Source organism: Phoca vitulina, unplaced genomic scaffold, assembly GCF_004348235.1.
Source record: "Phoca vitulina isolate PV1807 unplaced genomic scaffold, GSC_HSeal_1.0 scaffold65, whole genome shotgun sequence".
In the NCBI taxonomy this organism is placed as follows: domain Eukaryota; kingdom Metazoa; phylum Chordata; class Mammalia; order Carnivora; family Phocidae; genus Phoca; species Phoca vitulina.
In genome coordinates, this window is record NW_022589768.1 from 4,116,454 (window position 1) to 4,140,492 (window position 24,039).

At 45.9% G+C, this 24,039-nt stretch overlaps 1 protein-coding gene across 1 annotated transcript in view; it reads left to right on the plus strand.

The window, feature by feature from the left end:
- The first annotated feature begins 4 nt into the window (after positions 1-4).
- FSD2 (fibronectin type III and SPRY domain containing 2) overlaps positions 5-24,039 on the plus strand; it is a 44,212-nt gene continuing 20,177 nt past the window's right edge. The window contains exons 1-4 of the mRNA XM_032391848.1: positions 5-89; positions 21,106-21,756; positions 21,889-21,984; positions 23,521-23,751. Coding sequence (XP_032247739.1) covers positions 21,163-21,756; positions 21,889-21,984; positions 23,521-23,751 — 921 coding nt within the window. The 5' untranslated portion in view covers positions 5-89; positions 21,106-21,162. The remainder of the gene's footprint in view (positions 90-21,105; positions 21,757-21,888; positions 21,985-23,520; positions 23,752-24,039) is intronic.

The window sequence follows — 24,039 nt, forward strand, 5'->3', positions numbered from 1 at the left end:
CGTGGGGATGGGATGTGACTTGGAGGGACTAAGACAGCCCTGGTCTGTGTCCGGGAAAGGCACCGTGCGCACCCGGAAACACAGTGCAGGTCAGCTTCCGTCCTGTGAGTGCACTGGGGGGGGGGGGGGGCCAGGCGAGGGAGGGGGGGGGAGATGCCCCGAAAGCCCGGAGGAGGAGCCCTTCTCCGAGACTGGGCTCCTGAGGGTTAGATTCAGGAACCGGTGAAAGCTTTGGAAGGTTTGGAGCTGGGGAAGCCGGAAATCAGATTTGCGGTTGCTGTTATGCCCAAAGGAAAACAACAAGAAAGCAGGGCCAGCCTGGTGCAATGGTTAGGGCGTCAGTCTCCACTGAAGATGATCCCAGGGTATCTAGAAACCTCTGTGGAATGTAGCTTTAAGATCTAAAGTTGCTTGTCTCAGCTCCCCCCACCCCCTTTAATGCCTGTGTGGGGCTATGGGGCCTTGGACTCAGAACTGCTGCTCTTGGCAGTCCTCTTGGAGAGAGAACCTGTTAGTTGAAGGGATTTATTTTTCCTCGAACCATTTTTAAATATATTATCTTGGCTAATGTGATTTACTGATAATTCTTTAAGTCTGTTTTAAAATCTTTTTTGTATATTTTTTACAGCATGTCTTTTTACTGTATTTGTTTTATATTATTTTATCCTTTTTAGTAGTCTTTCTAACTTATTTGCTTTATCAAAATGACATTAGCAGGGGCGCCTGGGTGGCTCAGTTGGTGAAGGGTCTGTCTTCGGTTCAGGTCATGATCTCAAGGTCCTGGGATCCAGTCCTGCACTGGGTTCCTTGCTCAGCTGGAGCCTGCTTCTCCCTCAGCCCCTCCCCTGCTTGTGCTCATGCACTCTCTCTCTCTGACAAATAAATAAATAAAATCTTTTTTTAAAAAATGACACTAGCAGGATTTCTAATTATAAAAGTAATTTCTATTTTTGTGTGAGGGAAGGATGTTTGTACGTTCTTAGAAAAAAATAAGGGCAAGGACCCACCAAACCGAATAATTGTTGTTACCAGCATACATGCCTGCTTTATATTCACTTTATGGTTCTTTGGTAATATTGGCCTTTTTCTAAGCCAAATACCATATATTATTTTTCAATAAAAATATTTTTAAAAATTAATAAGAGGTGCATATATAATTGTTATTAAAATAGGTACCATCAAAGATGTAAAGAAAAAAGTAAAATAACTCAAAAGAGTTAAACCCTGCTCTCATTTTATGTGTACCATTATATACAATATCATATATTATTATATATTTGTATTATATATTATACTATATATTATATATTTATATATTATGTTATATACAGTATCTTTATATATCTATATTATGTATTTATCTTCTAATATATATATATGATTATGCTGTAATGATATTTTACACTCTTTTTTTTTTAAGATTTTATTTATTTATTTGACAGAGAGACACACAGCGAGAGAGGGAACACAAGCAGGGGGAGTGGGAGAGGGAGAAGCAGGCTTCCCACGGAGCAGGGAGCTCGATGTGGGGCTCAATCCCAGGACCCTGGGATCATGACCGGAGCCGAAGGCAGACGCTTAACGACTGAGCCACCCAGACGCCCCTTACACTCTTTTTCTACTTACAGATATATTGTTGGTCTTTTCCACATAAAAGATAGACATCTACATGATTATTTTAATATTTGCCAATATTGAGTTGACTGTATTGTGATTTAACAAATTCTATATTGATAGACATAGATTAATCTTTATTTTCTGCAAACATACATAATGCTGTGGTGAACATTCTTGTACATACCTCTTTGCATAGATTTTTTCTTACAATTTTTTTGCTTTTGATATTTTATTGTGCTTCTAATATTTTTATTTTATAGATACCTGGCAGCAATGATATTTTTCAAACGACATTTTGATTGAGATTTAAAAAGCAATAGATGTAAAATTCTGAGATCAAATCACCATAAGCAAACTTTTCAATGGAACGGTCCAGAACCCAATTCATGCTCTCAGGAGGGAAACTGGTGGAGCAGTTTCTCTGGAGAACACTTGGTGGGCTACGGGGACGGTTGGAAGTCCTGTCCTCTATCCCCAAGCCCAGTGAGGGATCTTCAAAGGGACCCTTCAGAGAGCTTGCTATCTCCTGCAGATGGGCCAATGGTGGCCTGAGGTGAGTGGATTGGCCGCTTTGATGGCAGAGCCAGGGGAGGTGGCTGCATTGGGTCTGACTGCCTCCCAGAATTCTCAGGGACCAAGAATGGGTCTGCCTCCTGAGCCAGCAGAATGACAGAGTCAGCAAGGATTCGTCAGATCCTGCCTAAGAGAGCCAACGGCGTGGGTAAGGAGACCTCATTTGAGTGATCGTGAAGGTGGTCCACCAGGGCCTATAAGGGGAATGCGAGGGACCCCCTGGAAGAGTGGGCTTCTCAGCCTTGTTGTGGGAACTCAAGGGAAAGGTCTCCATAATGGGAAACTCCAGAGATGTACGAAAACTCCCCAGGAGAGAAGGAGGGAGATAAAGAGGGAAGGAGGGTGCACGATAGAGAGCTCTAAGCGCTGCCAGCCCGGAGAGCCTGAAGCCAGCACCCACTGTGGCATCAACTCCATTAGGAGCTGTCCTATCACCTTGGCACTCCTGCCCTGGCATTCCACCAGCAGCTCAGGGAGGAGGTGTGGGCAGAAGAGACCGACCTCATTCCTCCTCTCCCAGGGCAGACTTGCAGCTAAAGAGGCCCAGGCTGGGTAGGGGAGAAGATTTTGATACGGGCTGAGCTAAGTTTGGCTTTTGCATTAATATTCTGGACGGTACCTTCAGTTACTGAATGGAGACCACGCCTTCAAATGACCCTAGGACTGAATGTCACCTAAGAGGGAGCAGAAAGTCATGGGTCTGCTGGTTTGGGTTGTTTCTTTATCCAGAGAGGGGAATGATTCCCACAGTGAGTACATGTGAAAGGAATGGTGGAAGAAAAAAAAAAATGAAGTTGCATCTGATTACCTTCAGAGCTGTGCTTGTTCAAAACAATCTGAGAAAAGACCATGGGCGCAGGTGGAAGCTGCCCAGCTCGGGGACCCTCAGGCGCCCTCCCTGTCTGCATGGGCTGCATGGCCTCCAGCCCTCTGCACACGACTGGCCCTCCGAGCAGCACCGTGGAGCTCAAATCCTAGTAAATGAAGAAACTCCGGGGACAGCATGTGACCCCTCCTGGTGACACTTGAGCGGTAAGAAGTGCAAGACAGCCTAGGCAGGTCTATATTTGGGCTTTCACACATGGCAGGCCTGTTGCTATTTGCAGCGGGAGCCGGCTCGTGTTACCATCACCTTCCGCGCCCCAGGGGCAGAGCCCCTGCTGTAAGGCAGGCAGGGGTAGCCTTTGGGGCTCGCACAGGTAGCCGGGACGGAAATCCTCTGTTTCCTAGCCCTTCTCCAGAGGCCTCGGAGGTAAAAGAAGAACCTGCGGACCCTTAAATCAGCAGGCAAGTTTTTGAGTAATCCTATTCTTCTAATGCAAAGAGTATGACTAGAAACTCAGTTACTTAATGCCACAATGTTAATGCAATATCGTTCCTTTAGGGAAAGAGATATCATCTTAAATTGCGGACGTGTAAATGGCAATCAACAGTGGGGATGCTTTCTGTGCCGTCCCGTAGCGTGGACTCGCCTTGACTGAATGCGGTGTTGGTACCGAGTGCGGAAGCCTCTCGCGGATCGAGAGAGACTGGCTGGCGATTTCTCGCAGTGTGCCCTTAGACTATTTTTAGTGCAGGGGCCCAATTGCTAGAACTGTTTGGAACCCCATGTAGTGTTATCCTCTGGCTGCGGTGGCGGGCTGATAAATACATTTTATTTTAATCTGCACGTGTGTCCCGACAAATCATAATTTCATGTTTTGATTGAAATATGGAAAAACAGGATTACAAGCATTTTTCACCTGTTATTCAAACCCCTCCTCCCACAGAAAGCTTTCAGTTTTGGACTTTGTAAAGGTGATTTGAGCTATTTTGCATCACTATACAACCAACACTTTAAAACAAGTTTCTTTAGCTGCGGCTCAGGAATTGCGAAAGGCTACACGGGTGAGCTTCTGAAATTACAGGCAAAACTATGTTTGTGCGCTTATGGGCTAGAGAATTCACAGCTTTCAGTAGATTCCCAGAGGCGCTCATGCCCCATAGAAGGCTAAAAATCATTTTTGTGGGAGACTTTTCTAACTAATGCACTGGGACATACTTCCCATATAACACTTAAGCCAAAGTCTTTTTTTTTTCTATGGCCCTATGGCCTAGAGTAGAAGTTATCTAGCTACTGTGTTCTTTTTTTTTTTTTAAGATTTTATTTATTTATTTGACAGAGAGACAGAGAGAGAAAGCACAAGTAGGCAGACCGGCAGGCAGAGGGAGAGGGAGAAGCAGGCTCCCGACTGAGCAGGGAGCCCGACGTGGGGCTCGATCCCAGGACCCTGGGATCACGACCTGAGCAGAAGGCAGCTGCTTAACCGACTGAGCCACCCAGGTGCCCCTAGCTACTGTATTCTTTATAGGCTGTGACCTACTTATTTCTCTACGGTTCAGTTTCATCACTTATAAAATGACAATTTACTGTTAATGTTCCTTTCTCCCCCAGTTTTGAATATGTTGGTAAGACACTGAAGGAGTCTGGGCCCTGAGGAGGAAAGTGCATGGGAGCTGCGCGGGTGTGTTGCAAACCTCCTACCTCGGTGCCGAGCGCCCAGACCAGTTTGTTTGTCTGTCCAAAGGCGAAACGCAGGCATGGAAGAATTTGTGCTCGTTAGATTTGTTCTTAATGTTTTCCAGTCTTCTTGATTGTGTAACAGTTCAGTTTGGTGTTTCACTCTCCAGCTTGCAGTTGAAAGAATTGGTCAGCATGATTTATCGGTAATACAGAATTCTGGTTTTCTCCCTTCTGGTAGCACACAGAAGTGTGTTGTTTTTAGCAGGCTGCTCCGGGGTCTGTAGGTGATACGGTTTCGTGGAAAACTGGGTCTGGATCCAACTCTTTACCTGCTGGGCTGTATGTCCAGCGTGCAGCACTGGGCTGGACACAGAGTAGCCCCAGATCGCCCCTCGTTAAGTGAGATTGGGCGTGGCAAGTCCTGTCTCCTCACAGAAACTCCGCTTTGCCATCCTAAAATCAGGAAGTTGAATGAGATGCTGTCCAAGGGCCCTTCCATCCGTAGAGTTCCACACCTCTGCCTGGGCCCCTGGAAGCCCTTGCCGTGAGGACCAGCGACCTCACAGCCGATGTCCGTGCCTGGATGTGAGGCTGTTCTGCGCTGGTGCCTCCTCCCATCTGCAGTTGTTTTCAGGGGACAGAATGATCCCACAGTGGCCGCAGGTGACTCCACCCCATGATGGCCACTGTGAGTCTTCACTTTCTGGCCCTGGTCCTCACCCTTCATGAGTGCCCCGGTGGGAGAGGCCAAGGTCCAGATAATGATGCTAGCAGCCACCCCCACGTTCGTGACAGCAGCTGACACGGACCGAGGACTGACTTTGAGCCACGTGCTATGCTAAGCATTTTACACAACATTGTATTATTTCATCCAAAAAAATTTTACATACATTATGTTATTTCATCTAAATGCTAACTTCATGAGGCAGGAACTAGCAACAAGCCCATCTCGTGGGCTCATGAAAGTAAGGCCCAGAGAGGTGATTTTCCCAAGGCTACACCACTAAGAAGTAACCGAAACAGAATGCAAACATAGAGGGGCGCCTGGGTGGCTCAGTCATTAAGCGTCTGCCTTCAGCTCAGGTCATGATCCCAGGGTCCTGGGATCGAGCCCTGCATCGGGCTCTCTGCTCAGCGGGAAGCCTGCTTCTCCCTCTCCCACTCCCCCTGCTTGTGTTCCCTCTCGCTGTCTCTCTCTCTGTCAAATAAATAAATAAAATATTTAAAAAAAAATGCAAACATAGAGCTTTCTGAATCCAGAGGGCAGTGGCCTCGGAAGGGGTGAAGGGTGGGGTGGGGGTGTTATCTGGAGATTGAACTGATAGAACTAGAATCAGCCTTAATTGGGCATCAGTAACCTGGGTGATGTCAAGGGTGAGCTCCCGGTCTCTGGTTTGGGTGCTGAAGGGAGTGGGTGTCATGCTGTTATTAATGAATGTTAAGAATGCAGTGGCCCTCTTGAGGGTGAGACTTGGCATGGGAGAGAGCACTGGGCTTGGTCAGAAAGAACAGTGGTGTCCACTGGGGGTGAGGCTGTTTGGGGAGGTGGCACTAGGGCATGAGGGGTACCTGATGCCCAGGGGAGTCAATTGAGACTTGCCAGTAATGGAGCCCTCGGAATGCAGGACGTTTGGACTTATCACTTCTGCCAGAGCAGAGCAGCATGAATCTGTGCTGTACTCTGGACAGGGATGCTCACAAGGGGCTTGTGGGGCCCACGGCAAGCAGACTGTAGAAACAAGATGGTTTTAAGAAATCTCTGCCTGCAAGGTGACACTCAGGTGTGGCCCCGAGCACTTCAAAGTATTAGCTTATTTAATCCTCGCAACAGATGCCCTCCCCTTATAGATGAAGAAGCTGGCTCGGAGCCGCTAAGACACGTGGTCAAGGTCATATAGTGAGAACGGCACTGACCCCCGAAGCCACACTCTTCTTTGCACCACGCTGCCCCCAGCAAAGCCGTCCCCGCCTTCAAGCGCGTCCCCTGCCGGGAGCTGGGCTGCGCCTTTACTCGTTCAGTTTCTGCTTTAGCGAGGCTGCGTATCAGACGCCCCCAGACCTCGGTGTCCTGCCGCAGCAACAGACATTTCCCGTGTTTCTGCAGCTTTACGGAGACGTAATTGACGTCTGACACCGGGCAGGCGTAAGGTCTACCCCGTGACGACGTGATACACGGCTGCACCGTGAGATGGTGGCCACAACAAGGTTGTTCGCCGTAGGGTCCCTCACCTCACAGAATTACCTTTCTATGGCGTGTGGTGAGAACATTTAGGGTACAGTGCAGTCTTGTTCACCGCGGTCACCACGCTGTCAACTTACTCATCTTACAACTGGAAGTTTGTACCCTTTGCCCAGCGTCTCCCCGTGTCCCCCACTCACCGGCCCTGCAACCACCGTTCCAGCCTCTGTTTCTATGAGTTCAGCTTGTTTGGCTTCCACGTCCCTGAGTGAGATCACACAGTCTTGGTCTTTCTCTGCTGACTCATCTCGCTTAGCACAATGCCCTCAGAGTCCACCCAGGTTGTTGGAAATGGCAGGATTTCCTTCTTATTAGGGCTGAATAATATTCCATTGTTTATCTTCTTCATCCATTCATTTGTTGATGGGCACTTCAGTCGTTTCTATGTCTTGGCTACTGTGAATAATGCTGCAATGAACATAGGAGTAGAGATCTCTCTTTGAGATCCTGATTTCATTTCCTTTGGATGTATACCCAGAAGGGGGATTGCTAGAGCATACAGTAGTTCTGTTCTCAATTTTTTGAAGACCTTCCATACTATCTTCCATAATGGCTGTACCAATCTATATTCCTACCAACAGTGAACAAGAGTTCCCTTTTCCCACATCCTTGCCAACACTTGTTATCTCTTGTCTTTCTGGGACCACCATGCTAACAGGTGCAAGGTGCTATCTCATTGTGGGTTTGGGGTTTTTTGTTGTTGTTGTTTGTTTTGTTTTTAGGTAGGCTCCACACCCACTGTGGAGCCCAACACAGGGCTTGAATTCATGACCCTGAGATCAAAACCTGAGCTGAGATCAAGAGTTGGTACTTAATCAACTGAGTGACCCAGGCGTCCCCTCACTGTGGTTTTGATTTGATGATTGATGATGATGAGTGATGTTGACCATTTTTTCATGTGTCTGTTGGTCATCTGGATGTCTTCTTCAGAAAAATGTTTACTTATGTCTTCTGTCCATTTTTAATCAGATTATTGGGGGGGGTTGCTATTGAGTTGTATGAGTTCCTTACATATTTTGGATATCAACTATCATGTAAATAGTTTGCAACTATTTTCTCCTGTTCCATAGGTTGCCTTCTCATTTTGTTGATTGTTTCTTTTGTGGTGGAAGTTATTTTTAGTTTGATACCATCCTGCTTGTTTATTCTTGCTCTTGTTGCTCGTGCTTTTGGTGACACATCCAAAAAATTGTTTCCAAGACTGATGTAGAGGACCTTTTTCCCTTGTTTTCTTCTAGGTTTTGGTTTCACATCTTACATTTAAGCCTTTAATCTATATTTTGAGTTAATTTTGGTAAGTGGTATAAAGTAGGGGTCCAATTTTATTCTTTTGCTTGTGATTATGCAGTTTTCCCAGCACTATTTACTGAAGGGACTGTCCTTTCCCACAACAGGGTAATTCTGATTAGCTAGGGGGCCAGACTTGCAGGAGAGCAAAGGCAGTATTCAGAGCCTCTTAGGACAGAAGGCTCTGAATGTTTTGTTGACCAGTAAGGGATGTGGGGTCATAGAATGGATCAGGACAGGGGAGAAGGCAAAGTGGCATTTCCACAGCTGGATGGCCCCTTTGGCCTTGGGAACCATGGAAGAGAGACATGAGCTAAAGTAGGAGTGATGCACGTGCTACTCAGGAGTGTCTTTGGGTCTGGCACGAGTGTGTGGTTCTTTGTCCATCTCAATGCTAGTTTTGCGGGGATGCACACCTATCATAGGGAGCTGTGTCCTACTTCACCTGAAGCCACACTTCCCTATCCCTAAAACAAGCTATGTTGTGAGGAGATGCCAGGACTGCCCCAGCCAGAGTCTAAGGTGGGCAGGGTTCTTACGAGTAACCCCAAAGAACATCTAGGCTCCGGGATCCTCATAAGTCACAGATGCTAGGGAGGCAAAGCACTGGCCCCAGAGCCTCTTGCTTTGTGATGCTTCTTCTGGGGGCAACCTTCATTCATCCCCTCCCCCTACCCAGGGGGTAGACCAGGTCCCCGCGGACCTGTTGGTGGTCCAGGACACTGGAGCTAGTACCTCATGCCTCAGTCCTGTGTTGTCATGGTCCTCAACCTCAGCACACATTACTGATGCTCACCACTGTCTTCTGTGTAAGAGTTACAGAGCATTCGAGAACAGGACTGAAGCTTTCCTGAACCCTAATGTGATGTGCCCAGTCTTGGAGTCTGGGGAGTAAGGTTTCCTTATGTGGAAACCAGTTGCATGCATGTATGTGGTGAGAGAGCATTGTCTTTGTCGCTCATGGTTGCTGGAAGTCTGCCCCTCTGGCTGGTGCTGATGGAGGAAGTGAAACAAGAGCATCCTATACGGAACTTCAGAGCGGGAAAGGGTAGAGGCAGGATTCCCAGGGGCTCACCAGGGCAGAACCTGTGTGGTCCATCCCCACTGTTCCCCCACGCTCAAAGAAGGCCAATCGGCTGCTGTGTTTTGTCTTGCTGTCAGCACAAGCTGAGGTGAGCCCATGGGGGATGTGTGAGGGACCTCCAAGGAGGGTTATTGCCCTGATTAAGTTGGAAGAGTGACATTTGGGACAGAGCCCAGATAAAGAGAGATGGCCGGGGGCTTCCCCAGGTTAAGGGCAGAGCAGGTCTCTATCCCTGGGATCCAGAATCTCCTGTGAGTCTTCTTTGTTTTTAGGTAGGCTCCACACCCAGCGTGTGGAGTTAAGTCCAGATGGGGGACTGGGTCAGTCCTCTGTGCTCCTCACCACCCCCCCTTAGCCTTTCTCCGTGCTCACAGGACAGAACTGGGGGCAGGGGGTCATGGAGCAGACAGCAAGAGGAGCCTGGCGGCTGTCTCCCGGAGTGAGCAGGGAGGTCTGGGCCACGAGGGCAAAGGGTCCTCTCTGACCAGCCTGGAACACGGGCCAAGTTCTTTTCCCTGAGAGAATGGGTAGAAAAGCGAGTGATCCTTGGTCTCTGCATATAGAGCAGAGGAAGAGAGATGAAACTGAAGGCCTATAGCAGGAATATGCAGGAAGGGGATCAGGAGCCAGACAGTTAGTTCAGGACATCACGGGCATTAAAGGCAGAGCATAGAGGCTAAAGAGTGGGTTCTCCAGAAGGGTGCCAAGTCCCTGGGACTTCAAGCATCTGCCAGTGTGGCCTGTGGGGGTGATCGCAGGCTTGTGGCTTGGGAGACAGGATGCGTGTTGTCACAGCACACATCAAAGTGGAGAAAGTGAGAGGCAGTGAGCTCCATCTGGCAGTGTCGAATTTGGGGAGAATGGGAATGTTCAGGAAGGATACGGCTTCTCTAAACTTCTGCCTCTGCTCGAAGCAGAGGTCAGAGCCAGAGACAAGAATTTGGAGCTCCTGGCAGAGAAGGGGACGTGGAGGCACGAGAGTGTACGAGGTCACGTGGGGCAGGTGGAGAAGGAGGAGAGGAACAAGGATGGAAGCCTGGGGAAGGCCGGCATGAGGAGCAGCCCAGCAGGCAGACTCAGAAAGAGTTCGGCCGTCCCAAGAGGAGATGGCAGGCTGAGCGGGGTCAACAGGATCGAATGTCACCGAACAGCCAGTGGAGCATGGGCCAGTGTCCATGGATTTCACAATGAGGCCAGCAGAAAACACTGTATTTTTAAAAAGGCAATCAAAACCAGAGAAAATGGAAAAAAAATTAATGGCATTTTTTCCTATAGCTTTGTGGTGGTAATTAAAAGGACAGTCTGTCAGCAGAGGTCACAGAGTCCCTCACTGCAGAAAGACCAGCACTGCAGGTTGGGGAGGCCACTGAACCTGACTCCTGGGTGCACCTGCAGAGCAAGGCGTTAGACAAACAGCTGCTTGCTGGCTCTGATCCCACAGTGGAAATTAAGGGGGGCTATTTGGATCATAATAAACGTTATGATGGTGGGGGGAGTGCTAACCTGTATCTTTAAGGTTTGTTTTTTTTTTTAATTTTGTTATTTTCCTCCAAAATATATTGCATATATACCATGTTGGAATAGTTTAGTAATAGTAGTTTTCTTATTTTTATTTTTTTAAAGATTTTATTTATTTGAGAGAGAGAGAGAGCACAAGCAGGGGGAGGGGCAGAGGGAGAAGGACAAGCAGACTCCCCACTGAGCAGAGAGCCTGGTGACATGGGGCTCCATCCCAGGACCCCAGGATCATGACCTGAGCCGAGGGCAGATGCTTTAACTGAATGAGCCACCCAGGCGCCCCAGTAATAGTAGTTTTTTTCTTTTTTTTTTTAAGATTTTATTTATTTGACAGAGAGAGACACAGTTAGAGAAGGAACACAAGCAGGGGCAGAGGGAGAAGCAGGCTTCCCACTGAGCAGGGAGCCCGACGCGGGCCTCGATCCCAGGACCCTGGGATCATGACCTGAGCCGAAGGCAGACGCTTAACGTCTGAGCCACCCAGGCGCCCCAATAGTAGTTTTTTTTTTAAAGGCATTAGGTTTACCACAATTTATTGTTAAAGGGAGCATTAGGAACTGGATTGTGGGGATGGTTATACAACTTGAGAAATTTACTAAAAACCATTGAATCATGTGCTTAAAACAGGTGATTTTTATGGTATGTAAATTATATTTCAATGAAGTTGTTTTCAAAATAAGTTAGTGAGTAAGCTAAGCAGCTCACAGGATTCCTGGTTTTATGTGGGAATGAGTTGTTGATGAAGTGCTTGTACAGGTTAATTAGAATGGTGGAACAGTTCAGTGGATAGAAGTTTCAGCCAGTATTTGGACATCAGCTCTACCTGTTTGTGCCTTGTACAGTTAAATGAAAAAAAAAAAAAAAAACTGGTTCTCTAAACCTTAAAGATACAGGTTAGTGCTCCTCCCACCATCATAACGTTTATTATGATCCAAACAGCCCCCCTTAATTTCCACTGTGGGATCAGGGCCAGCAAGCAGCTGTTTGTCTAACGCCTGTCTCTAAACCAAAAAGGTCATTCTAAGGGGTGCCTGGGTGGCTCATTCAGTTGGATGTCTGACTCTTGATTTCACTCAGGTCATGATCTCGGGGTTCTGGGAGCAAGCTCTGCGTCGGGCTCTGCACTCAGTGGGGAGTCTCCTTGAGATTCTCTCTCTCTCCTTCTCCCTCTGCCCCTCCCCTTGATCGTGCATGCTGTCTCTATAATAAATAAATCTTTAAAACAAAAAAGAGGTCATTCTTTTTTGTGTGTGGATTAGTGGTCTTCAATTTTTTTTTTTTTTTTTTTTTTTTTTTTGCTCCTGACCTCCCTTAGAACATTTACATTATCTGAAAATTTTTATCAAAAGTTTAAATAACCTTGTATTAGGTGATGGTTTCTCAGACACGATACCAGAAATACAAGCTAAAAGGAAAACATAGATAAATTGGACTATATCCAAATTAAAAACTTTTGTGTTTCAAAGGACACCTTCAAGAAAGTGAAAAGATAATTTACAGAGTGGGAGAAAATATTTGCAAATCATACATCTGATAAAGGACTTGTATCCAGAATATGTAAAGAACTCTTATAATTCAACAATAAATAGGGGTGCCTGGGTGGCTCAGTCAGTTAAATACCTGCCTTTGGCTGGGATCATGATCCCAGGGTCCTGGGATCAAGCCCTGCGTCAGGCTCCCCACTCAGCATGGAGCCTGCTTCTCTCTCTCCATCTGCCCCTTCCCCCCCCGTCATGCTCGCTCTTGCTCTCTCTCAAGTAAATAAAAAAAACTCAACAATAAATAGATGGATAACCCAATTTGAAAATGGGTATATTAAGGTTCTCCAGAGAAACTGAGTCCACTTGGGGGGTGGTACATGTATGTGTATAAAGAATGTGAGAGAGACATTTATTTTAAGGAATGGGCTCATGCAGTTATGGATGCTGGCAAGTGCAAAATCTGCAGGGTGGGCTGGCCGTCTGGAGACCCAGGCAAGAGCCAGCATTGCAGTTCAAGTCTGAAGGCCATCTGCTGGTAGAATTCCTTCTTGCTTGAGAAAGAGCTACCTTTGTTCTGTTAAACTCTACAATTGATTAGATTGGACCCAATCACAGTATGGCGGGCAATCTGATTTATTCAAAGTCCACCAACTTAAAAGTCAATCTCATCCAAATAACACCCTCATAGAAACATTTGAAATAATATTTGACTAGATACTTGAACACCATGGCCCAGCCAAAGTGACACATAAAATTAACCATCACGATGGACAAAGGATTCGAATAAACATTCCTTCAAAGATAATAAACAAATGCCAATAAGTGCATGAAAAGATGCAGACATCATTATCCATATGGAAAATGCAAATCAAAACCACAATGAGGTATCACTTCACATCTACTAGGATGGCTCCAATCAAAAAGATGGATAATAACAAGTGTTGACTGGGATATGGAGAAATTGGAACCCTCCTACTCAACCAGTGAGAATGCGAAATGGTGCAGCCACTTTGGAAAAGAGTTTGGCAGTTGCTCAAAAGTTTAAACATAGTTGCCACATGGCCCAGCAATTCCACTCATCAGAATATACCCAAGAGAAATGAGGAGGTATGTCCGCACAGAAACTTGTACATGAACATTCACAGCAGCATTCTTCATAATAGTCAAAAAGTGGAAACAACCCAGGTATCCATCAACTGGATATGTTATCTGTAGCATAAACAAAATATGTTATATTCCTACACTGGAATATTATTCAGCTGTAAAAAGGATACATTGTACAACGTGGATGAACCTTGAAAATATTATGTTCAATGGCAAAAAGCTAAACACCAAAGACCACATGTTGTATGCATCCATTTATATGAAATGTCCAGAATGGGCAAATAGAGACAAAAAGTAGATGCCAGTTATCAGGGGCTGGGGGAGCAGGTTATGGGGAGTGACTGCCAATGAGTATGTGGTTTTTTGGGGGGCATTGAGTGTTCTGGAATTGGATAGCAATGATGAGCCCATAACTCTTCAGTTTATTGAAAATACTAAATTGTACACTTTTTAAAAAATATTTATTTGAGAGAGAGACAGAAAAGAGAGGGAGCACACAAGTGGGGAGAGGGACGGAGGGAGAGAATCTCAAGCAGACTCCCTGCTCAGCACAGGCCCAATGCTGGGCTCGATTTCACGACCCTGAGATCGTGACCTGAGCCAAAACCAAGAGTCTGACACTTAACCAACTGAGCCGTCCAGGTACCCCTAAATTGTACACTTTAAAAGCTGAACCTTATGGTGTGTAAATTATATCTTAATAAAGCTGTTATTTTAAACAGTATGAATAGTTTCAAAAGATACACTTTCTGGCATGCTATAAATGTTTACGTTTCCAAATAAAACTATTTTATAACTCCTAAGTTTATTTAATGGACTTCTAAATACTATTGCAGTTTGATGCCCTTCATTGAGTATGCTAAAAAATGCAACAAAAATTCTTATGGGGTGCCTGGGTGGCTCAGTTTGTTGAGCATCCAACTCTTGGTTCAGCTCAGGTCATAATCTCAGGGTTGTGAGATCGAACCCTGCATCCGGACTCCATGCTCAGCATGGAGTCTGCTTAGGATTCTCTCTTCCTTTCCCTCTGCCCCTCCCACTCATATTCTCTCTCTCTCTCAAATAAATATATAAATCTTTTTTTTTAAAGATTTTATTTATTTATTTGACAGAGAGAGAGACAGCGAGAGAGGGAACACAAGCACGGGGAGTGGGAGAGGGAGAAGCAGGCTTCCTGCAGAGCAGGGAGCCCGATGTGGGGCTCGATCCCAGGACCTGGGACCATGACCTGAGCCGAAGGCAGACGCTTAACGACTGAGCCACCCGGGCACCCCAATATATAAATCTTAAAAAAACCTCTTTTATAACATTAGAAATTTTACCTTGTTCTTTTTTTCTCCTTGAGCTTGTGTTTACATTTAACTTCTCAGAAGAGTTTTGTCCTAATGTATTGTTTTTCTATACTTAGAAAGTCTTTTATTGATCATCTATGAGACTTCTCTACAAAAAAACACATATACATGCATGCAATTTAAATTTTTTTATTTTCCTGGAACCATAAGACCCTAAGTGGTAACCTCTTCTTTCTTCTGGATTAATTTATCAATACAATTTGTAGTCACATGTGAGCAAAACAACATATGTTACTAATTTTGACAAATAATTATTATTAAACAAAACAAAAGTGAAATGGAAATGCATCTCTTGATAAGCTGGATGGGGCTTTTCTTTTTAAAAAAGTTAACTCATGTTTTCATGTATGAATTATATATATTATGAATTATATTATTATAGCAATATCCTTCAACTCTTTGATCTCTCTGAAATGTATGCCAAAAATTACACAGTGATCTCTTGTGAAAAATCATTTTTAGTCATATGTCAGCTGACACTTGATTAGATCCTCCTTCAGTTTTGCTGAAAGCTAAGAATTGGAAACCACTTAGCTTACAAAGAATGTTTCTTATCCATCCCTTAGCTGCTCTCCTGACCCTTGCAAACCATGCAAGATGATAAATAGTTATTTATTGTGCAGCAAATAATACACTGTTCCTTCTTTCCACCCAGCCATCCCCTCCTGCTCCCATTCCCTCCCACTCCTTTTTTCACATTTGGGCTCCTTCAAGGGGTAGCATTTACACCATGGATCTTCAGACTACAGCATCTCTACATAAAGACTTTCCAAGGGATACATGACAGGGATAACTTTAAGAGTATTAAATTCCAGATGTTTAACATAATATTTAATCTTTCCTAGAGCAGCTCTCTCTCTTGAAATGGGCCAGCTGTTGAGGCTTCATGCAGGTTCCATGTTCACACTATCCCTTCCTCTCTGTTACAAAAGTAAAACTGCACCTCTCATTTCTGAATATTACATTGCCCTGTAAGATTTCATGGCCTTGGAATTTAAAAACCTGCAGTGGGGGGCATCTGGGTGACTCAGTTGGTCAAGGATTCAACTTTTGGTTCTGGCTCAGATCATGATCTCGGGGTCCTGGGGTCGAGCCCCCATAAGCCTGCTTGGGATTCTCTCTCTCTCTCTCTCCCTCTGCCCTTCCCCCAACTCTCGGGCTCTCTCTCTCTCTTTAAAAAAATAAAAACCTCCAGTGGGCTAAGTGGAAGGACAATTTGAAGTGTTGGTATCAATGTTACTAGAGATAAAGAGGAGCATTTTATAATGATAAAAGGAGCCAATCCATCAAGAACACATAACAATTATATGGGTGCCAGAGGTGGTCGAGCATCTGATTCTTGGTTTCAGCTCAGGTCGTGATCTCATGAGATCGAGCCCCATGTCAGGCTCCGTGCTCAGCAAAGAGTCTGCTTAAGGCTCTCTCTCCTTCTCCCTCTGCTCCTCTCCCCCCATCTCTCTCTCTCTAAAATAAATAAATGAATCTTTTTAAAAAATAAATAAATGTATATGCACCTAAAAAAAGGGCACCAAAATACATAAAGCAAAAAGTGATATAAGTGGAAAAAGAGACAACGCAACAGTATCAGTTGGAGACCTCAGTACTCTACTTTCAATAACAGAACTAAGAAGATCAACAAGGAAATAGGGGACTCAAATAATACTGTAAAGCAGCTGGACTTCACAGACATCTAGAGAACACTCCACCCAACAAGAGCAGAATACACATGCTTCTCAAGGCATATAGAACATTCTCCAGGATAAATCAAATGCTAAAACAAACCTCCATAAATTAACAGGATAGAAATAATACAAAAATATGTTCCCTGACCACAGTGGGTTAGAAATCAATAACAGAGAAATCTGGGGAGCCACAAATATGTGGAAATTAAAAATACATTCCTAAATAACCAATGTATTGAAGAAGAAAGCAAAAGGGAAATTAGAAAATAGTTCAAGATGAATAAAAATAAAGATAAAACATACCAAAAGTTTTTGCCACATTATTGGGATGCAGCAAAAGTGGTGCTTAGAGGGAAATTTATAGCCATAAATGCCTGTATTTAAAGAGAAGATCTTAAATCGACAACCTAACCTGCCATTTAAAACACTGAAAAAAGAACAGCAAACTGAATAAAGCAAGCAAAAGGAAGGAAATACTAAAGGTTATAGTCGAAATTAATGAAGAAGGGAATAGAAAAACAATAGAGAAAATCCAAGAAAACCTTAAAGAGATCAGCAAAACTGACAAGCTTTTACTTAGACTGACCAAGAGAAAAAGAGAGAAGACTCACATCACTAGAATCAGAAATGAAAGAGGGGAACATTATTACCAACCTTACAGAAATAAAAGAATTAAAAAGAATACCATGAACAATTGTATTCCAATAAATTAGATAAATGAAATGGACAAATTTTTGGAAAGACACAAACTACCAAAAGACTCAAGAAGAAATTGACAATGTGAATAGGCCCATAAAAAAATAGACTGAATTAATAATAGGGGGGAGAAAACTCAGGAAGAAAAGCCCAGATAGCTTCACTAGTGAGTTACCAAACATTTAAAGAAGAATTAATGCCAGTCCTTCACAAGTTCTTCCAAAAAATAGAAGAGAAGGAATATTTCCCAACTTAATTCTGTGAGGCCAGTATCTTCCTGACACCAAAACCAGACAAAGACATTACAAGAAAAGAAAACTACAGGCTAATATTTCTTAGGAATATGAATGCAGAATTCCTCAAAAAATACCAGCAAACTGAACCCAGTAACACATATAAAAAACTAAACACCATGATCAAGTGGGATTTATCCCAGGGATGCAAGGTTGGCTTAACCTCAGAGTTGGCAGCAAGTTCTTAGTTATGACACCAAAACCACAAGTAACAAAAGAAAAAAATCAATTAGACTTCATCAAAATTAAAAACTTTTGTGCTTCAAAGGACACCATCAATAAAGATGCGAGTGCCTGGCTAGCTCATTTCATAGAGTGTGTGATTCTTGATCTCAGGATCATGAGTTCAAGCCCCATGTTGAGTGTGGAGCCTACTTAAATTAAAAAAAAAAAAAAAAAACTTTTGAAAAGGGGGCGCCTGGGTGGCTCAGTTGGTTAAGCGTCTGCCTTTGGCTCAGGTCATGATCTTGGGGTCCTGGGATTGAGCCCCACATTGGGCTCCTTGCTCAGTGAGGAGTCCGCTTCTCCCTCTCCCTCTGCCTGCTACTCCACCTGCTTGTGCTCTCTCTCTCTGTCAAATAAATAAAATCTTTAAAAATAATAATAATAAAGTGGAAAGACAACCTACAAGATGGGAGAAAATATTTGCATATTATGTATCTGACAATGGACTAGTTTCTAGAATATGTAAAGAAATCTTACAAATAACCCAGTTAAAAATGGACAGACTATTTGAGTAGACATTTCTCCAAAGAAGATATACAAATGGCCAATAAATGCATGAAAAAATACCTGACATCAGTATTCATCAGGGAGATGCAAATCAAAACCACAATGACATATACTATTTCACACCTGCCAGGATGGCTATAATCAAAAAGTCAGATAATAACAAGTGTTGACAGGGATGTGGTGAAATCAGAGCCTTCATACACTGCTGGTGGGAATATCAAATGACGCAGCCACTTTGGAAAGCAGTCAGGTAGTTTCTCAGAAATTTAAACATAGAGTTATCCTATGATCCAGCAACCTCACTTCTAGAGAGATGAAAACACATATCCCAAGAGAGATGAAAACATATATCCACACAAAAACTTGAACACAAACATTTTAGCAGCATTGCTTATAATAGTAAAAAGGTGAAAACAACCCAAATGAAAAGGGAAACATGCAGGGGTTCCCGGGTGGTGCTGTTGGTTGACATCCGACTCTCGGTTTCTGCTCAGGTCATGATCTCAGGGTTGTGAGATCAAGCCCCACATCGGGCTCCACGCTCAGTGGGGAGTCTGCTTAAGTTTCTCTCTCCCTCTCCCTCTGCCCCTTCCTACACTCTCTCTCTTTCTCTTTCTCTCAAATAAATCTTAAAAAAGGGAAATATGCAAATAAGCTGATGAATGGATAAACAAAATACGGTATACCCATACAATGGAATATTATCTAGCTCTAAAAAGCAATGAGTACTGCCACATGCCATAACATGGGCAAATCTTGAAAACATTATGCTATAAAAGAAGCCAGTCATGAAAGACAGTATATTATATGATCCCATTTATATGATTCCATTATATGAATCCAGTATATTATATGATTCCATTTATAAATCAATAGAGACAGAAAGTAGATTAATGGTTGCTTAGGGCTGGTGGAAATGAGAGAATGTGGGTGGTGATAGCTAAAGAGTACAGAGTTTCTTTGTGACAGGATGAAAATGGTCTAAAATGGACTGTGGTAATTGCTGCTCATTTTCGTGAATATACTAAAAACCCTTGAAGTATACACTTCTGATAGGAGAACTGTATGGTATATGAATTCTGTATCAGTAAAACTATTATAAAAAGTAATCTAAAATAATGGCAGTTACGTGCCAAGAGGAAAACAGGGACTTTGGAGTCCAACAGTCTGTGTAATTCAGGTCCTCCAAGAATCAGGCCCCAAATGGGATTCGATACACAAGGACTTTAGTAGGGGAAGCCCTTGTCTGAGATAAAATGGGGAGGAAGGTAGGAAAGGCTGAGAGAGCTGTCAGCCCATGATGTAAGTCCAGCCCCGAGTGAGGGAGGGAAGGATGGTTTGGAGGAGTCACCCCAGTCTGCCTTGCATCCTAAGAAAGGTTTGGCAAGGCTGTCAAGGAGTCCTCCAGCCAAAATCTGCCATCAGAGGAGTTTTGTGTCAAACAGAAATGGATCTGCCTTAGTATCCACTCTGTCGTTGGATGGAGATGCCCATGGGAAGTGTGTCCTCCATGCAATGTGATGATGGGTTTCAGAGCGCAGCCGAACAGCCGGTCACCTAAGCTCCCCGTAGCCGGACATCTTTCAGGCACAGTCTCAGGGCCGCCACACAGACTAAGGTTCAAATCCCAGCTCAACAACTTCCTCACTGTAGGACTTTGCTCCAGATACCCTGAGCCGCAGTTTTGTCATCTGTAAAATGGGGATAATAGCAGTGCCGACCACACAGGGGTATGCCTATAAACTGCCGAGCACAGAAAAAGCACACAGTAAGTGCTCAGTAAGTAGTAGCTGCTCCTAATGTGGTATTTATTACTTCTACCATTTATTATTTCTTTCTAGATTTTATGTACCTCCATTAAAGAATAAACATTATAGTCTCTGTATATTGAGTATTCTGTTTGTTTTACTTAATATCAAACTGTAAGTTTTTTCCAAGTTATCATTTGCTCTCCCTAATATTTTAAAGTCTGCATTATATTCTATACAGTATGCATATCCTAGTTTACTTAACCGTTCTCCTAATCATTAGGGCTTTACAATTTTTTTTTTCACTGTCATAAAAATTTTTGTGGGCACCTGGGTGGCTCAGTTGGTTGAGTATCTGACTCTTGATTTTGGCTCAGGTCATGATCTCAGGGTCATGAGATCAAGCCCTGCATTGGGCTCTGCCCTGGGAGTGAACCTGCTTAAGATTCTTTCTTGCCCTCTCGCTCTGCCCCTCCCTCCCCCCAGAATTTGTGATAGATACTTTTATATAGAAACATTTTTCCTCTGTATTGGATATTTCCCTTCAGGGTCCTGATGAGGATTACTAGCTTAAGGAGTGGGAACATTTTTAAGGCTCCTGATCCATGTTATCCAGTTTACCCTCCAGAAAGGTTTACATTCCAACCCGCAGCATGTGAGAGTACTCACATCGCTGTACCCGGCCTCGGCCCCCAGTCGCCAGTCCCTCCAAGGGGACAGCCGACCCAGCCTTGGGGAACCTTCTTATATTTTCAAATATTTGCTTGCTGGAAAGGCAAAAAAATGGCATCTTACTTATTTGTTCCCTGTTACTCATAAGGACGGACCATTTCCCAAATGTTTTTGCACAAGTGATTACTTTGTGAATTGTCCTTCACACTAATTTATTGAGATCTTAATTTTTTCTATCAATTTATACTATTTAGTAATACTTGCCTGAGACACTTCCCATTATTTGGCCTCTGTTTGTTTTAATGAAGAGGAACCTATTGACATTTCTCTGGTAATTTCTGGTCCCCTTTAAGCTTAGAAAGCCCCTCCTTCCTGGAGAAAGTAAACCGCTCTGCAGATGGTTCAAAGTAAAACCATAGCTGACGATTTTTTTAAAAATTGTGAGTGGGTGGAGCCCAGTCTAATGACCACTTACTGGCACGGACTGCTCATCAGTGGGGTTCCTCCCTCTTCCTGTGTCCTAGGCCCCAGGGCGCCCACTAGGAGCCGCGGGGGAGGAGCCCCGCAGGTGCAGACGCGCCATGGAGGGGGAGGCTGCGGGGGCTTCCCCGGACTTCCACTTCTACCCCACGGATCTGTATGACTCCGAAGACCGGCTGCACCTCTTCCCAGAAGAACCCACGCGGACGGGAAGAGAAGTCCACGCCGAGATGGCCGGCGAGCCCGGGGGGACGGCCCCAGGTAAGGCCCAGAGAGACCTGGAGGAGGATGTGGATGAGCTTGTCCATTTGTCCGCCCTCGGAGGTGCTGGCGAGTGGGGCACCGAGCTCGCCGACGGAAGCGCACCCCACTTGGAGGTTTCGGACCATCAGCTGCACGGGGTGCAGAGGGACTGGCGACTGGGGGCCGAGGCCGAGGCTGGGGACCGTGTCTGTGCGGGCCGGGGCGCCGCGGGCTCCAGCCGGGACCTGCGAGAAGCCTACAGGTACGCGCACGGCCGAGCCAGCGAGGAGTACGAGTGCTACGTCATCCCCGAGGAGGAGGACGAGGACGAGGACGAAGCCGCCCTGGTCTTCTGCGCCACTTGCAGAGCTCCAGTGAGGGCGGGGGAGGTTTCGGACGGACACAGAGAGCATGAGGTGACCCCGCTCAGCAAAGCACTGGAGAGCGCCAAGGTGGGCAGGTGGCCTCGGTCCGGGCTGTGGGTCATGCGTGTGTGTCAGGTAGGCAGGCTGCGGACGACTGTCGGAGGCCTGCTGCAGAAGGGAGAGAGCGCTAACGTCTCCTTGCCATCCTCTGTTCGCTAGGAGGAAATTCACAAAAACATGTTCAAATTGGAAAAGCAGATTATCGACATGGAGAATTTTGCAAATCACTTGGAGGAGGTTTTCATCACGGTGGAGGTAAGAGCGGGCGTGGTGAACCCGTCACACCACACTGCTGCCGCAGGTGGCCGGCTCAGCGGCTGTGGCTGGGGTGGGAGACTCTGCCCCGACTTCCCCCCCACTCTCCCCGGGGACTTTGGGGACATAGCTCATGGAGCCCGTAACCTGTCTGCGTTCCCTCCTGCACCGAAGCTCTCCTCTGTCTTTCTAGCCTCAGCCCTGCTGCAAGGTGGAGCTCTTTCATGGCCCAGCCTTGACCAGGCATTGCACGACACCCATCCTTCCTTGTTCGTGTCCCCAGCTGTTATCTGTGTCTCATAAGATCAATACACATGGTCTGTGCCTGTCACTAAGCATGTCACAGTCCCCGGTGTGATATTAGGTATATAAAACACCACGATGTTGCCAGCACTCAGCCTCGCCATCCAGATAAGGTGCACCAGGACTGAGGATCAGGAGACTCTCCACCTCCCTTCTCTTCCTGCGGATGCCCTGCTTCTGTTAATAATACAGCCTCGGACTGTGTCCACAGGAGCACCTCATATGAATTAGCTCAGCCCCAGGCCCCTCTCCCATGAAGCTGGAACTTCTTCACCCCCAGTCTTAAGAGGGAGGAGGACTATTGCACTAATCCCCTCTGCAGGGCACAGGGAAGGCATGAACGTAAGGTAGTGGTAGGAGGGAGAAGTGTGCAGCCCCCTGGACAGAACTCCCTACACTCACACTGGCAGCTCACTGTCAGGTCAAAGCCAGTCACCCCCCAGTGAGGGCTCTGAGTTTTCCCTCTTACACCAGCACTGGCGCCATTGTGAGCAAGCCTTGAGCTCCTAGAAGATGCTCGGCAAATACTCCCTGAGTCATTCGTAAGGGCCTCTTCTTTGGAAGTGTGTCTGGTGTCTGCTGAGGCTGGCATCAGTCAGAACCCCCAGAGCTCTCTTGGCCTCCACCCCAAGTGAGAGGACCAGTAGCTGACAGGCTGTGCCCCAGGATTAAGTACGGCCGCGAGCCTCCCTCTGCCCTCCTGCGCTTCCTCACCTACTGGCCGCACCATCTGGCCACAGCCCTTCCTCCCCTTCCCCGTCATCGTTCTCTTAGTCGATGTGAGAATCTGTGTGATCCTGGTGTTCGTGTGATGCGAGCGTCAGGGAGTGGAGGTGAGTGTCGTGAGATGTTGGGGGCTCAGGAGGGAAAGCTAGTGGGCATATCCCAGGGCAAACATCTCCGTGTTAAGATCCAAGGATGCGGTGGCAGGCTGACTCCTCACTGACCACCTTCCAAGAATGCAGTGGCCGCAGTGGAGGTGGGGCAGCTTGGGGTGGGAGGGCAGGGGGAGGGGTGCAAGATGCTGCCAGGAGAGAGATTTTCCCAGGGTTCTAGCCGCAGACTCCTGGTCCTAGCTCCCGCTGCACCCACCCCAGCATCCTGGCAAGAGGTGATAAGACCCAGGGGAGGTGACTAAAACATCTCTGGTGGATACATTTCCATGCCCCCAATGGTTCTGTGGCCGACATACCACATCCACTGTGATGGTGACTGAGGTCAACTGTCTTACAGGAGAACTTCGGAAGACAAGAACAAAACTTTGAGTCACATTACAACGAGATCTTGGAAACACTCGCTCAAAAGTACGAAGAAAAAATACAAGCTCTAGGGGAGAAAAAGAGAGCGAAGTTGGAAGCCTTGTATGGACAGCTGGTCAGCTGTGGGGAAAACCTCGACACCTGTAAGGAACTCATGGAAACCATAGAGGAGATGTGCCATGAGGAGAAGGTTGACTTCATCAAGGTCAGTCATGAGGTGACATGAGATCACGAACCCAAGTGCCAGGATGGCTGGGCAGGTTAGGGTGTCCCTCTCTGCCTGGAGGCGTTGCTGTTGACCGCTGTGGTCAGCCTCCATTTGGTTCCTGGATGTTCACGATGGCGAGGAGGTCACCGCACGTCTCTGTGCAGCTTTGCCGTGAGAGGCTGAGCAGACCCGTACACGGCTGACCCCTGCCCTCCACTGCTGCTCAGGACTCCCCCAGCCTCAGTTTCTCTCTCCGAGAGACCCGTCCCCTCGCCGGGAGCGGAG